General features: G+C 45.8%; 1 protein-coding gene across 7 annotated transcripts; it reads right to left on the bottom strand.

Annotated features, from left to right (window-relative positions):
- Positions 1-490: 490 nt before the first annotated feature.
- On the bottom strand, positions 491-8,530 carry LOC103702166 (uncharacterized). 7 transcript variants are annotated; one of them, XM_088702519.2, is made up of 8 exons: positions 6,810-6,948; positions 6,554-6,647; positions 6,266-6,442; positions 5,326-5,451; positions 4,338-4,517; positions 3,627-3,791; positions 1,675-1,743; positions 797-1,441 (listed from the first exon to the last, which is right to left on the bottom strand). In XM_088702519.2, exons 3-8 carry the CDS (start codon positions 6,413-6,415, stop codon positions 1,034-1,036), a joined length of 1,098 nt encoding a protein of 365 aa, XP_088558645.1. In that variant the 5' UTR covers positions 6,416-6,442; positions 6,554-6,647; positions 6,810-6,948; the 3' UTR covers positions 797-1,033. The 7 variants fall into 7 exon arrangements, 5 of the variants coding, with proteins under 5 accessions (XP_088558647.1, XP_088558645.1, XP_008782705.3 ...); XR_015967838.1 differs by lacking the exons at positions 797-1,441; positions 1,675-1,743; positions 6,554-6,647; positions 6,810-6,948 and adding exons at positions 491-541; positions 3,291-3,465; positions 8,165-8,519; XR_015967837.2 differs by lacking the exons at positions 1,675-1,743; positions 6,554-6,647; positions 6,810-6,948 and adding exons at positions 3,291-3,465; positions 8,165-8,519.
- Positions 8,531-17,081: the final 8,551 nt, after the last annotated feature.

The following is a 17,081-nucleotide window of genomic DNA, read 5'->3' on the forward strand; positions in this document are numbered from 1 at the left end:
TGGATTCTGAACGGTCGAAACAAATTCTTCCACCAAGACAAGCATATGTTTTGTTCGATGCCGAATACACATACTATAGCAGAGGCGGGGGCAAAAGCCTTTTCAGGTATTTAAATATGGGGGGGGCCTTTCTGCGAAAATAATTAAATTAATTAATGAAAAATTACCCATATCTGACGCCTCCGAACTGGGCAATTTCAGGTGGCAAAAACGCGGATGGTTAGATGTTGATTTGATGACTTGTAAATTATAATGAAACGCAAAATAGGGGAGTTACAAACCTTTGCTTCTTTTTTTTTTTGCTAAAGACAAACCTTTGCTTTAGAACAACAAAACAACCATATCTATTTCGCTTCGGTTTCACTAGCTGGACAATGGTAGCATGCCTCACCCTGACACCAAGCCATCCGGGCCTCCCCGACGGGGAAAGACAACCCCAGATGCCACTGAAATTTACCTCCGTGTATCATTAAACCCAGAGTTGAAAATATTTTCACTGATGTCTTCCATTAGTTATAATAACTTAAAATTTGTCCAACACCTGCATACAGAAGCAATATTTGCAATGATACAACCAGAAATAAGATCCACAGAAAATCCAGAATAAGTTTGTACCACTAAAAGCAACGGTAAGAAACATACACTGGAAAATAACATCTATTAGACTAATCATGATATGCATGTGACACCTGCCATTCATTTGCCACTCATACACGACATTGAGGAAACGTTCAAGACAGGTATAATCTGCTGTTGCATAAGGATGCCTATCACCATTGAACTGATCACAAGCAAATGTCAAACAATCTCAGCACGCCAAACATTGATTTATTTATAATATTTATAATTACTGATAAATAACAACAGCAACAAATAAACTAATTTACAAATACAGACACAAACATGAAAGAATGTAATTTTACGTCACCAAACCAGCACAAACTGAAGAGGATGAGCAAAAATTGACTAGCCCTGATTTTCCGAGGTAGGTCCTGAAGCAAATTGTTGTTGCCTAGAATCTCAGATGCTGAAACTATACGGGTGGTGGGCTAGCCCTTGTGTTTGGAGGAACAGCCTGTGAAGGGCGTGTGGGAGGTGTAGGGATAATTGGGCAAGATTCTGGTACAAGAATGGAGGGAGAGGCTGCAGGAGGTGGCTGAGTAGTGGCAGTACTTCTGGTAATACGGCTGGGAGTCGGGGTGGTTGGGGAGAGAGGGGAAGATGATTCAGATACTGCAGGAGCTGGTGATGCAGGAGGGATTTGGATGGAGTAAACCTCCGTGACCTCTTCAATGCCCTCATCCACATAAACAACATCTTGCATGTTGAGTTGGTGGTACTCCACAATCTCCCTCAGGAATCTATTCTCCCTTGCATATGTGGAGTTCTCATGTGCCAGCCTTGCCTTCTCAGCTAACAATGTCTCTAGCTGAAGACGTATCTACATAACATGGACAGGAAACAAATAAACAAAGAAAAAAACGAATTTGATAAAGAATTGTGGATTAATGGGATTGCATCAGAATTTTTACTACATGATGCACTGTGAATCTGCAAATGATTCTAAAGATCTTGACAACTGTAATTTTGTAACTTAAATATGTGGTATGTTCCAGGGAGCACATGCATCATATTGATGGTGAGATATTGGATGTAGAAAGGAAATGCACAAACCCATGAGTTGATTATATCTGTTGACCACCAAGCATCGGAACTAAACCAGTGATAGCTCCATGGCCCAATCTAAAGGTGGTACAGAGTGCAGAAAACAATATATCAACATGCAATCACAAGCAGAAATCAGAAAACATGCCCAAAGAGATAGCACATTAATACAAAGAAGAGTAAATGCAAGCAAGGCAATGTATAATACAAAAACAAGCAATTACATGCACAGCAATATATTTTGCAGAATGCATGCGGGCACTAGCATAAATAGCAAAAGTCCGGTGATTCAGTCTTGTGGGCAATCATGAAAACCATTTCTTCATGGTGATTCCCTAATCAAGGTTCAGATCCAAGGATCTGAGTACCAGTGCATACCAGTCCATAATGGATGTACCCTAGAGGTGAAGAACTGGTTGTATGCCCTCGTATCGGTCTGTATCGATGCATGGTACATTACCTTATTATTGCTGTCCCGGCCCAAAGAGACGTACCGTGTGTTTGGGATACTGCATATACTTAAACCTTTTTCTCATTAAATCCAATCAAATAAAGTGTATGCTGTAAGCATTTAGTTTGTCCTTTATATCATGTCAACATATTAATGTCAGGTGAAAGTTCAAGAACAATAAGCTCATGCTATTCTTCATACAATCAACATCTATACTAACAAATCAAAAACATGAAGTAATAAATTAAATTAACACAAGCATAAAATAAACAAAATCCAAGGCTCGTGGTACCGACACTGGATACAGTACTAGTATGGTAACATACACTTGGTATAGTATGGTACACTCCCTACCAACACAACATGAGGAGATCCTTTTACTCATGCCCAGCCGTGAAATTGCCTCAAAACCAGGAGGTACAGGTTACTACATGAAACCAAGCAGAATTGATCAATTTGCCCACTACAAGTTGGTTCAGCCCTTGCGTCATATTGAACCTCAGTACTCTGCCAATGCCCTGCCATATGGTGTGATACACCAAATACATACTAGTATGGGTTGGTATGGCGAACAATGCATAAAGCCTTATCAAACCAGATCAAATATGTAAAACTTCTGACCTTCTCCGCACACATCTCAACTGTTCTGCACCTTCTGACCATTCAAGTAATACCTTCCTAACCAAAGACACCACTAGCCTATGTTACATATATCTAAACCATCTCAGCTCTTACAACATTCTATCAATATTGCTCTCATTCCTTTATACTCATATGTTAACTCCAGCACTCCTAATTTTGCCATATCCATATTGGTGATCCTTCAGCAGCTCGTCTTACACCATTGGTCCAGTTCACTATTCATCATACAGGGGAAGGGGAGGCGAGCGGGCTATGAAATACAACATGGTCCGGCCAGTACAGCGCAGGCGCTGCAGATCATCACATCAATTCGTGACTAGGCCAAGCACAAATGTTATTATAACTGTTTTATATAATTACTCAAGCACAAATGGTGTTTGACCATCACTAACATCATAATTCTCTCTTTTTCCTTGTTCTATACACCTCACAAATTCCTACTTAAGGTTCATGATGTAGTATATGTTTTTAACTGATTATAAACCTTTACTTTCAGAAAATCAGTTCCATATTTCCAGTTTACAATTCTTACCTTCCCAAAAATTTCACTTGCTTCAAGTTGCATCTTGGTTCTACAAAGGACCCATCAGTTCACTCTGTGTACTCTTACATATTAGTCTGGGCTAAACCTTTTGTTCTCTAGAACTTCCATAAATATTAGTTTCGTATTTGTGTCTCCACAAGCTAATCAAACAGCAATGCATAATCTGCAGAATAACATGAATCAGAGGAAGCCTCTAGGATATCAACAGATAATGTATGTTAACAAATAGGAGCTCAAAACAAAACCTGGTGATGGTCAAAAGGGTGAAAAAGAAATTATTTTAAAATTTAATTGAACTTTTCATTGGAGAAACAAAATGCATACAAGATCATCATCTTCAGGATTAGATCCCTTCTCATGACTCTCCCTCAGCATTTTGTTTTCTTCTTCAAGCTGAGAACACCGTTCCTTTGCAAAAGCCAGGTCAGCTTTGACGGTCTTCAGTTCACGCAGAAGAAGCTTGGCCTTTGCAGCCATTGCATTAGCAACCTGCAAAAACAAGATACAAAGCCATTAATTCGGTCCATCAAAAGGGTGAAACAATAAAAAGTATGTAACATAGCTAACTATAGACATGGTAGTGGACCAAAAGAAAATCCTCTCATTTTAAAATACATGTTTTGCATTAAGCATACTGTTATATAAAAATCCACTGAGTCTCTGATGGACAGCCCAGAGCTAATCTGGTTATCTCTGCCTGGTTCTAAGTATCGGCAAACTGCATAATTCTAGGAATTGGAAAGTTTCGCACTACCATAAGGTGACCTCAAGAATTAGAAGAGTGACTACTAACTAGAGCATCTGTGCATCAACTTTACCTTTGTGTTAATATACAATATGAATGCTTTTCATTTTTGATGATTTTACTACAGCAACACAAGATGAATGTTATCAGAATCGGGCAGTTGAAAAATCAAGCAAAGTCAACTCTGTTAGAAAATTTATGTGGTTTAAGGAATCAGTTTAACTCGATACAGCTCACGAGCATATGTAGAACAGCAATTTCAATTTCGTGATATACAGTTGCCACCTTACGTCGCGAGATGCCTTCAGTTGTGTTTCATAATCAGTTTGTATCTGAGGAAATATGTGTTGAGCCAATTTCTCTGCAGCCTGACTGTGTGCATTGTGACCGCTTCCTTTTCTCCTAATATGCAGCTTTCGTGTTTCATGGATGATGTCAGCAGTCTTATTCTCCACAACTGTCCGACCCTCCTGGAAAAATAAAGAACCACATGATTACCAAACTAAAAATCAGAGGGCTACAAGATTCCAAATAGGAAGACCTTCTTGTCGTCTCCTCACACAACAGATCATACGATCAAACCCAAGTTTTGGAACAATCAGTGGGTGGACAGATGTCTACATCATAATGTTAAACACACATTTTTCTGTTATACAGGGACATCAAGACACATCATTAACCATTCCAATATGTAGCATGCATATCTACTTTCTAGTCAAGTTGAAATGTTAAATTGAAGACCATGTGATTTTTGACATATAGTAGTGAAGGAGGTAAATTTCTAACTCTCAGCAGAGCTCTATTTCTTTCAGTAATCTAATGCTTGAGTTAATAATAGAAATGTGATTATTATCATCAGGTAATGCTGCTGATCTTAATGAACTGCCACTTGTTAAGTACTGATCAGTAACGAAAAACTTCATATTATATGGAAAAATTTCTATTTTCACTATTAGTTTTACCTTATAACATGATATCAGAACTAGTTTTGGCACCAGACTTCTACACGCATATATGTGAAAATAGGCACATAGATATCCACATACTCAGACATTAGCAATATATGACCCATTTTGCTGTCTCTGAATTTTGAGAATACACAATGTATGACCCATGTATCTGAGTTGATCACATTATCAAATGAAGCATGAATCTTCAAAGCATTCAACAATTATGCAGGACCTAAGAAAGATTCCATGATTATATTATATATTTTAAAAATGAGAAAGTATGTCAAAAGAAAACAACAGCAGCAAACAAGTCCCAGAAAGAAATTACTTCGAGAGCATTTTTAATCGTGTCACCAATGTAGTTAAGGGAAGAAGCTATTGTATCTGAACTTTTCTGAAAGGGAGGTGTTTCCGTCTTCTGGTAGCCATGAGGTGACCAATTTGAATGATAAAACTGCATTAAGAAAATAGAATCAGTTGGAAAAGCAAAGATTTAAAATTGTATTAAACCATAAGAACCGCACAAAGTAGAGTATGATAGTGAAAAAGGAACGTTTTGGGCAATTATTTTTATCACAAAAAATGCACAAGAAATTTCAGTTGTTTCACAATTAGGCATTCACCAGAAAGTTTGGTGAGAATTCCCAGAAGAGGAAAGGTCCAACCCAGTTTCAAGGCAATGTTTGAAGCTTCCATGGGATAAAAGAAGGAAAACCCACCCCAGCACTGTAACATAAAGACAAGAGACCCTAAAGCACAGGCCCCAGTAGAAGCTCAGAATTATACTGTTAAACCCTTCTTAAACAATCAATTTACCTGCTAGGATATATTAGAAATATGTTAAGAAGAGAATTTTTGCCGAATTGAAAGATTTACATCCCTTTCTTGCTTATGCTTAATTACAACACTTCATTCTCACCTTTCGGTCTCACCATTTTGTCTCATCCTCTATAAAATACACAAAGGATAAAACAGTTTCCAGGATTCAGATATTCCAGAAAAAGTTGTCCTAACAGGAAACAAAAAGAATGATCCAATGATCAATGATGGGCCGACACTTAGTATGCCAAATTGGCCCTTGTACTGGGCGTACCGACACAGTGACAGGATGGTACTGGTACGAGGCCCGGTACCAAGATGGCGTATCTTGATCCAATCCTTTAGAAGAATGTTTCAGATACTGTCCAACAACAGTCACCCATAAAAGGAATATGCATTTCATAAGTAAGAGTTAACCAGCAAACATGAGATGCAAAATTTGATGCTACCTGACTGCCGGCTGATGTGTTGGCTGCTTGGGGTTGGTTTCTTCCAGGAGTTTCAAATTGCTTTGTTGTATTATCATCCTCAAGAACTGCTTTAGCTTTTCTGGCTAAAACCCCCCAGAATCCATATTTGGATTCATTCAAATTTTTCATTGACGTATATTCATAGGCAGCAGAATCCTACATCAAAAGCAACATAACTTATTATACAATTAATAAATGATGACAGAATATGCAGATAAAAAAAATGCCATATAGCAAATCAAGTTACTGTTATGATAGCCTAACAACCTGCAAGGAACCCCTGCCAAGAAACCCCCTAAAAATTTTCTGTCAAATGGCTGGCCAAGGAAATACTGGACAAGTGAAGTGCCTGCCAAGAAACCTGGAAACCAGGTGGCACTAAAATCAGCCTATCTTAATTGCTGTAGAGTTTAAGATCATGTAAATATGTGGCAAGTTAACGATGCTAAATTGTTATTCACAGATGTCAGAGTATTATGGAACAGAGAAAGGGTTCCTCGAACACTTTCATTAGTGGACTTACATTTAATTTTAACTTGCACAACAGAACATTAGATGCAGCCTCCAAGCTTTCAGTTATCATTTGTTTTCTTCTTTTAAACAGTCATTCGATTATTACGTCAATCAAAACCCATATAATGAAAGAAACTTTTATGTCAAAGCACTGCTGATGCCTGGGGTCATTGAGAAATTGCTTCAACAAACCTTACATTTGACATTCCAGAAAGCCCGCATGGTTACCATATAAGGTCCACATCAACCAATTAAAAAAAAAAAATTAGTAGGGTTCCAGTAAAACAGCAATTAATCAAAGTGTTGCTGTTTCCAGAATAACCTGCCTCATCTCAAACAGATCACATAAAGGCTTCCATCTTATCCAAACAATAGAAGATAAGATCCGCTGTCTCGAGAGAAAAATAGAAAAAAAGACAAGTCAGGGTGTAAGACTGACAGCTTTAGTCAATTACCAATAAATGTCTAGTCTCATATTACGAAACAAAATGACAGCCTCAAAAGGGCTAGTTGAGGCTTATAACCTTTGAACAGCCTCCAAAGCGTTGATCACAGCTTATCCTAGCAACCAATAAAGCGTGGAAACCTTAAAAGATATAATAGAACACCCAAACTCAGAAGAAAAACTAATCAACAGATAGCTCCATCACTTATTTGAACCTCTGTTCTGCGTTTCAACCTGTAGACGGTTGAAATCTTGTATTAGCCTCCCAAAACCCTGCTTGCTTCTCCAGAGATTCTACACAAACCATGCCATTCATTCTACTCATATTATTGCAATCTTTTTCTGAAAGAACCATATCAAATCCTCAATTTCTCCACACGAACATCCAAAAACCTTCCATAAACATAAGTTTCCTCAGATCAATCAAGTGGAATTTGCTTGTTTGCTTCATCAGGACTAGATCCTTCCTATAAATCCACTGATTGGACAAACAAGTGATGCATTGCTATGAGAAACTCTAGTGATTCCATGACACCATTTATCAGATGCTTCATGTTTCCAATTACATTTTACTAAAACTCAGTTCTGGCCCAAATCAAAAGAAAACCTTCAATAGATCTGATTCTGAACCAAAGAAACCCTGAGAACTTTCCTTTTTCCACAAGATTCATCTGTACAATTGTTTCCGTTGAACTCGGTCATATAGTGAGCTTCTGTCCAAAAATAACCCAACACATCCAAATCACTTAATCAAGCAAAAGTAAAATAAAATAAAATAAAATAACCCAAATTCCAAGCAGAAACACTGCTCCAACTCCCGGCAATTCAAGAAATAGGCAGCGATCTGCAAGAACCCAGGTCTCTCAGACAAAGAATATGTTGAAAAGTAGGAAGAAAAGGTAAGGGGAGTAAGAACCGACCCTCGGCGAGGGGGAAGACCTCTCGCGATTGGAAAACAGGTGGGCGGCGGAGGAGGCGACAGTGGACTCGCCATAGGCGGAGGAGAGAGAGGAGTCGCGGTGGGCGGCGGAGGCCCGGATCGCTTGGGCGGCGAGCGACGGCGGATCGGTGGCAGCGGATCGGTAGTCCTCGAAGGTGGAAGAAGTTTGATAGGACACCCCCTGCTTCCGCCGGTACGCCATGCCCTCCACGCCGCCGCCGATGAGAGAGAAAGAAACAGGGACGGGGAGAGAGAGAGAGACAGAGACCGCAACTCGAGCCTCGGGTCCGAACGACGGACCCCTTTATGGATGCTGGATAGGCGAGAGAGTTCGATTGAACCCGTCGGAGGTCGGTCCCCGTCACGCCCTCATGCTTTTATTCCTACCCATCTCTCGATATCCACCGTCCATCTCATGAGTTGTCTTCTTCTTGTTCTTCCTTTTGGTTGGACCTTGGCCCAAAGCGTGGACAGGCCGGGTTCGGAAATAAGGACCGAGGCAGTGAGCTGGAGAGTGAGTAGATGGACGGCTCTGATGTGCCTAGTATCCAATGGTGCTCCTAGTGCAACTTTGTGATACAATTAAGCCAACCTAATTAGCTGTTCAGATGGGAGTGTGTTGATTTTTTTTCTCGTTAAGATATATTAAAAAGAGTTTTTTTTTTTACATGAATACTCTTATGAAAATTTAAATTTACACAAATATTCTTTTAAAATTTGTATTTATGTGTGTATTCTCGTAAAATATAGTTTTTACACAAATACTCCTAATATGTTCTTCTAACACCATTAATAAAAATCATATTTATTTAAATTAAAAATAAAATAAAATTTTGAAATTACTTTTTTGTCCCCCATTGCTATCGTATTATAAATGTTTCTCTTTTTTTTCGTGCACATCTACCCATTAAGAATAGTTTAATTATTTTAATTTGAAACCGTTAATTTTTTAACGGCATTAGATGGCGTGGGAACACATACAAAAACAAAAATAAAAAATGATAAAATAGCAAAATAAGTGTTTTATAAGGGTATACATGCAAATATTAATTTTGAAAGAATATTTATGCAAAATTCGATATTTAGAAAGATATTCATGCAAAAAAAAAATATATTAAAAATTACCATTCACCTATTTAGTTCCAATTTGAGCTAGTTTCAGGTTGAACGCTTTGGCAAGTTTGATACTAACCCCTGTTTCCGCGGTGAAACTAATGCGCATCGAAATAATTGGAACCTGACCAGATCAAATCTGCACCAACCAAAATTGCTTTTAAGATTCGAATATCATGCTGGGGAGGGTCTTTTGTTTGGTCGGACTTGGCTCGTGACCCTTGAACTCGGTTATCTCATGCAAACTGGGATATATGATACCTAGCATTGGGCAAATGGTGCGCGGCATGCCGTGCAAATTAATTCGTGGCTTGAGTACCTACCGGTGCTGGAGCTAGTCGGTCCTCAATTTTGCATCATATTACATTGTTGAATTTTGAATGACAATTTGATGTCATGAATTTTGTCACGACTCAGGATCTCATCTAAAAAGACAAATCCAATCACAAACACTATAATCAGCTCGTAGTTAGCTTATATCCATCTATATTGAAGTGTCCTCTAGTCCACATAGATCATAAGCCGGATTGGCTCTAATACATTTTGTCACGATCTAGGATTTCATCCAAAAAGATAAACCAGAAGATATTATTTATGTTCTTTGATCTTGTATAAGTACCCAAGATTTATCCAACGAATACATACTCTCTTCTTTAAATTCTGACATCCTCGCTAGGCCAAAGATCCAAATCCAATCACAAAACATCATGATCAGCTTGTGGTTAACCCATATATATATATCAGTGCTGCAGTATCTTCTAGTCCACCTAGGTTATAAGCCATATCGGCTCTGATACATTTTGTTATGATTTAAAACTTCATCCAAAAAAACTGATCATAAGATATTATTTAAATTATTTATTTCTGTATAAATATATAAAATCTATCCAAAGTAAATAGATACCCCCTTTTATAGTCAGTGCGGATGCTGCCTAGAAAATTTTAAAAAAATAAATACATAAAAATTGTTGCTTCAGTCTACTAATGCATCGGATCTAATTCGCCCCGATGTCTTACCCGCAAGCCCAAGTATGCTCCTGGCGCGACCTACAACAGATAATGGCTTGACTTTGGTCTAAATGAGTTTCAAGTATTATAATTAATGCCTCTACAATTTAATTCTGCGACACCCGTCAAGAACCTGCGGCCCCTGGATCCGTCCCTTCTTCACCTTACTACCTGATGTAACATCGGCCTAGTTCTGTGTCAAATTTTTATTAGCTATAATATATATTATTGAATTAATATACCTCCTTAGTTTTTTGTTTTTTTGATACAGATACCTCCATGTTTATTATCCCGGAAAGGATTTGAACTTTAGCGCAATACCAAATCATATGAACAAGCACGAAGAACCATGAATGAATGGCCTCAAAAAGCTTACGCATACCGAGGGAGCCATTATTTAATGACGAGGTCCCTTTGCATTTGTTTTGTTGCTGATCAAGTCAATGTAGATATTGATTGTTATTTTTCCTTTTTTTTAAGAGTTTTGATACAGTCGTGCTCCGTAGACTCAACGACGTGGGATAGCTTGGATGAATGCCACGCATCCGAAAATCAATTGCTTCCTTCCGTCGAAAATGCAACGCCGCATCATCCAAGCCATCGAAACACTAGGGTAATGGTTGCATCCACCTTTTGCTCCGAAATATTTAGGCATTAATGAGAGATGAAGGGGTCTTGCAGGTCAAGTATCTTTTCTATGAAACTAATGAGGTTGCAGACTAGATGGCTGATTATGTAGCCAGTCGATAGGAAGCTGCCTGTAGCACTCCAAAGTATTTTTTTTTGATTTTATTGAATGTATCCATAAGGTATGATCCACACTATTTTCAGCAGTCATCTGACCGCTTTGGGTGTATTTCCTTTTATTTATTTGTTCTGTTTTGGTTCTTTCTCTCTTTGGTCAGCACGTGTGGATGGACTTTGGCACGCTGCTTGGGCTCTCGCCTGTCCGGGCTGGGATTGACCCACCGGATATTTCTGGCCTCACCCCGTACCAACCGCAAGCCACGTGTCCCTTCAAGCTCCCCATCTCACTAACTGTGAGATTACCTCTCAGCAGTCTGCCTCATCGGCCGTCGCTTCATGACACGTATTCCCGACGATATCAATATATCCATATTTATAATTATTTTATTTAATATATTTATTTTGAATAAAGATAAATATAAATCTAATACTAAAATATAATAAATAAATAATAAATCAAATAAATAACATATTAATATAATTGTTACGGGGAACTTAGCCGCCACGCCCCACGTGACCGGCACGCGCACCCAGGAAGACTACGGCAGTCCCTTGATCCAGTAATCCGACCCCGAGTCGGATATCTTCTGCTCCGCAGCCCGACCCCGAGTCGGCTGCCCCTTGATCCAGCAATCCGACCCCGAGTCGGACATCTTCGGCTCCGCAGCCCGACCCCGAGTCGGCAGCCCCTTGATCCAGCAATCCGACCCCGAGTCGGACATCTTCGGCTCCGCAGCCCGACCCCGAGTCGGACATCTCTCGACAACGACAGGCTATTCCCCAGAGGCACGCCGCGGCCCTCTGCTCCACTACACCCAGCAACGGTCGTATCCGGCGCTGCTCCACGATCCCCTGTAACAGCCGTACAAAGCGGAGCTCCACTACGCCCTGTCATGGCCGTACCCAGCGCTGCCCCACGACGCCCTGTAACGGCCATGTCAGTGGCAGCTCCATCGTGCTACACGATGACCAACCCCCCAAAAGGACCCCCCAGCCTGGTATATATGCGGCTGGGGGGGAGAAGGGGGGGTAAGCAAGAACTTCCAGAGCATTCTCTTACTTGCTACTATTATCTCTCCTTCTCCTCCAATCTCCTCTGACTTGATCGTCGGAGGGCCCCCACTACCCCAGTGGTGGTGCGAGGCTTGCTTGCAGGTTTTCCGGTGGAAGGTGGAGCGCAATCAACACCAACCAAGGCAACTCAAACGGAACCCCGTTCACACCGCTGTGCCAATCGTTCTCGGTTTGGACCACCAGCAACAGTTGGCGCTAGAGGAAGGGCCCGAATCTCAGAGCGATCGTAATGGCACGGCGAGGTGGTCGTGGAGCTTCCAATGCCTCCGGTCGCGGGGCCTCTCGCGCCTCCGGCCGGGAGGCCGCTGCGTCTCTAACACATTCTCAGCAACACTCCACCGCTCCACCTCCCATTCAGATGGTCGAAGCCGCTCAGTTCGACCAGTTAGCCCAGCAGGTTCGCACCCTCGCGGAGGCAGTGCAGAACCTGCAGGGTGTGATGTCTCGGGCGCCGCAGCGGGCCCAGGAGCCGCTGCTCCCTGAGCGCTCACCTATCCTCCTCAACCCGCGCTCCTTCCTCTCCCATGGGGAGGAGCGCCGGCGCGAGGAAGATTCTCGAGCACGGTCCATTCTGCCGGGACCTTCCCATCGGAGCTGCGCGGGGCACGAGAGGCGGGCCCGGGCGCGTTCCCAGACCCCCCAGTCCTCAAGGAACCCGCGCTCCAGTCGGTCCCCCTCTCGGTGCTCCTTGTCTCCCACCCATCGGTCGCGCTCCCTGGACCGGCGGGTGGACGATCTCCACCGACAACTCCAGGTCCTGAAGGGCCACTCCAAAGATCCCTTCGCCGACTTGGAGATCTCCTCCCAGCCGGCGCTTGCCTCGAGGATCCTGCGGACCCCGAATCCGCCGGGGTTTAAAATGCCGGCGATCGAGCCCTATGACGGGGCGGCGGACCCGCGGGATCACGTCGAGAGTTTCAGGACCCTTATGCTCCTCCACGGAGCATCAGATCCTCTCCTCTGTAAGGCCTTCCCGGCGACCATCCGTGGCCCGGCAAGGGCGTGGTTCGCCGGATTGGAGGCTAACTCAATCCAGTCCTTCGACCAGTTTACTCGCCTCTTCATCACCCATTTCGCCGTCAGTAGCCGGCGGCGACTGGTCTCCGACTCCCTCTTTGATGTCCGGCAAAACGAGGGAGAAAGCTTGCGGGATTATCTTACCCGCTTCAACAAGGCTACGCTGGAAGTCCGGAACCTGAGCCAGGAGGTGGCTCTTTCAGCCCTGAAGCGTGGCTTCCGAAAGGGCAGACTCACCTTCTCCCTGGACAAACGCTTGCCGCGGAGCTTCCCGGAGCTGTTGTCCCGGGCGAACCAGTATGCGGACGCCGAGGAGGCGGCCGCCCACCGGAGCAAGGAGGCCGCCGAGATCCCTCCAAAGCTCGGGAAGAAAAGGCGAAAAGAGGCACGCCAGAGGAGGAGCCCGACGCCTCAACGTCGGCGCAGAAGCCTGTCGCCGGCGAGGAACCACGGCGCCCTACGCCCTCGTTCTCCGCCCCGACGTTTCAACCGGTACACTCCTCTCCTGACTCCCCGGGCCCAGATCCTCATGGAAATCAAGGGGCGGGAGGACCTCCCGGTCCCGAGACAGATGAAGAAGATTCCTGGGAGGAGGCCCTCTCGGGCGTACTGTGAGTACCACCGGGACCACGGCCACGACACCGAAGACTGCTTCCAGCTTCGGGACGAGATCGAGGCTCTCATCCGCCGAGGGCGTCTCGGTCGATATGTGAACGACCGACGTCCCCCCGCAGACCCGCGTCCGGCCGACCCGGCCCCTCAGGAGCCTCGGGAGCAGAATCGACCCGTCGCGGGCGTGATCCACACTATCACTGGGGGCTGCCCCCGGCCCGAGAGGAACGCAGGGGGCTCGACTGAAGCGTCAGGGGCAGCCGTCGCAAAGAGGCAGAGGGTCGGTAATGTAATCACTTTTTGTGATGAAGATGTAAAGGGGGTTCAGACCCCCCACGATGACGCCATGGTGATCTCCCTCACTATGGCAAACTACGATGTAAGGCGTGTTCTTGTGGATAGTGGAAGCTCAGCTGATATTTTGTTTTACGAGGCCTTCCAAAAGATGAGCTTGTTCAGACAATTGTTGCACAAAACATCCACCCCCCTCATAGGATTTACTGGTGACGCTATCTCGGCCGAAGGTGTCGTTGAGCTGCCTGTGACTGCGGGCGTTGCACCCGCAGAAGCCACGGTGCGGCTCGGGTTCTTGGTCGTCCGTGTTCCCTCGGCCTACAACGCTATCCTCGGACGACCCGGACTGAACGCCCTTCGCGCGGTGGTCTCTACGTACCACTTGCTCATGCGGTTCCCCACGGCGGCCGGGATTGGAGAGGTCCGAGGTGACCAACCGACCGCAAGGCAATGTTTCCTAGCAACTCTCAAAGGGAAGAAGCCCGTAGAAGCCTTAAGCGTCGAGTCCCTCGACGCCAGAGACGAGGTGGCCTTGCGGCACGGGGAGCCAGCCGAGGGTGTGATCGAAGTTCCCCTCGAGGAAGGTCGCCCGGACAGGACGATCCGGGTCGGCGCCAATCTCGACCCGGGAGCTCGGGCCCGGTTGGTGGAATTCCTCCGAGCCAATGTCGATGTGTTTGCCTGGTCGGCGGCCGATGTACCTGGGATCGACCCGGAGGTCATTTCTCACGCCCTCAACGTCGACCCGACCCACCGACCGGTAAAACAGAAGAAGAGACACTGTGCCCCGAATCGGATCCGAGTGGTCGACCAGGAGGTAGACAAGCTCTTGGAGGCAGGATTCATAAGGGAGGTCAGCTACCCCGAATGGCTGGCAAATGTCGTACTTGTCCGGAAGGCGAGCGGAAAGTGGAGGATGTGCGTCGACTACACCGACCTGAACAAGGCATGCCCCAAGGATAGCTTTCCGCTTCCGCGGATAGACCAACTGGTCGACGCGACTTCCGGATATCAGCTGCTGTCTTTCATGGACGCCTTCTCCGGCTACAACCAGATAATGATGGCCCCACAGGACGAGGAGAAAACTGCTTTTATAACAGACCGGGGGCTGTAGGTGATGCCTTTCGGTCTGAAGAATGCTGGCGCCACTTACCAGCGCCTCGTCAACAAAATCTTTAAAGAGCAAATCGGCCGGAACATGGAGGTGTACGTGGACGATATGCTGGTGAAGAGCCGCCATGCAGATCAGCATATCGCGGACCTGGAGGAGACTTTCACCACCTTGCGGAAGTTTCGCATGAAGCTGAACCCAGCGAAGTGCGCCTTCGGCGCTTCGGCCGGGAGGTTCCTCGGTTTCATTGTCAACCAGCAGGGGATCGAAGCCAACCCGGACAAAATCAAGGCCATCCAAGATATGTCCCCTCCGACCAAAGTGAAGGAGGTTCAGGAGCTCGCTGGGAGGGTCGCCGCGCTCGGACGATTTGTGGCAAAATCGGCCGAACGCTGCCAACCTTTCTTCAAGGTGTTGAAACGCCCGAAAGACTTCCTCTGGACGGCCGAATGTCAAGCAGCATTCGACCAGCTCAAGGAATACTTGGCATCTCCTCCCCTGCTGTCCAAGCCGCAAGAAGGGGAGATGCTCTACCTCTATCTGGCGGTCTCCCCAACCGCAGTCAGTACGGTACTGGTTCGGGAAGAGGCAAAGCTCCAGAAGCCTGTGTACTACATCAGCTGGGTCCTACGGGATGCCGAGACGCGGTATACGAAGGCTGAAAAGATCGCCTTCGCGCTGCTGACCGCGACCAGGAGGCTTCGCCCCTATTTCCAGGCCCATTCGGTCACACTCTTAACCGACCAACCATTACGACAGATCCTCAGCAACCCCGAGAATGCGGGACGGCTGGTGAAGTGGGCAGTAGAACTCGGTGAGTTCGACATCCGCTACCAGCCTCGACCCGCCATCAAGGCCCAGGTGCTCGCGGACTTCCTCGCTGAGTGCACGGTGCAGGAGGCGGAACCTAGACCGCCGGAAACGCCCAGCCTCGACCTCCCGATCTGGACGCTTCACATTGATGGGTCGTCGAACCCCGAAGGAGGAGGGGCCGGGCTGGTCCTTACCAGTCCTGATGGAGTGATAGCCGAGTATGCCTTGAGGTTTGGATTTCCAGTGACCAACAACGAGGCGGAGTACGAGGCCCTAGTCGCGGGACTCAAACTCACCAAGGAGCTCGGCATCCGGCGTCTGAAGGTCTTCACCGACTCCCAGCTGGTGGTCGGGCAGGTCCGTGGGGAGTTCGAGGCCCGGAGCCCGACCATGCAGAACTACGTCCGGAAGGTGCAAGCGCTCATTCCCGACCTCGGCAGCGTCGACTTCCAGCAGGTCCCCAGAAGCGAAAACGCCAGGGCCGACAGGTTGTCCCGCTTGGTGGGCGCACCGAATCCGGAGCCGTTCCGGCTCTCGAGGCGTATCCTCCCACGATCTCCTAAGCGTCGTTCTCCTTAATTGCATTCTTTGTGCAGGACACTCCGGGCGGCATGTATCCCTCGGTCCACGTATCTCCGCTCGCGCCCAGGCCGCATCCGCCTCGAAGAACGCGCGTATCGCGGCCGCTTAATTGACACTCCTTGCAAGCAGCAACTGGCGGTCCGATTTCCCAGGTAACGCTTCAATTAGCATTTAATGCCCTTCTGGTGTTCCCCAGGCGACGCTCGGAGAGGAGGAGAAACATGATCGTAGCTGGAGACGGAGAAATCCCATCGAGTAGCAAGCGACAGGCGCGTGGCCAACGAGCGGAATTTCCTGAGGCCTGACAACCCTCAGATGCCAGGCTAACCCGATGATCATCCCGTGAGCAGACTAGCCTGAAGCCCCGACCGGTCGCCTCGGCTTGCGCCAGCCTTGGCCGACGAACGAGCGGAATTTTTCGAGGCTCGGCCCTCGGATGCCAGGCTAACCCGATGATCATCCCGGGAGCAGACTAGCCTGAAGCCCCGACCGGTCGCCTCGGCTTGCGCCAGCCTTGGCCGACCAA

Source organism: Phoenix dactylifera, chromosome 8 (assembly GCF_051530095.1).
Source record: "Phoenix dactylifera cultivar Ajwa chromosome 8, Ajwa_hap1_PhDact_Kaust_v1.1, whole genome shotgun sequence".
NCBI lineage: Eukaryota > Viridiplantae > Streptophyta > Magnoliopsida > Arecales > Arecaceae > Phoenix > Phoenix dactylifera.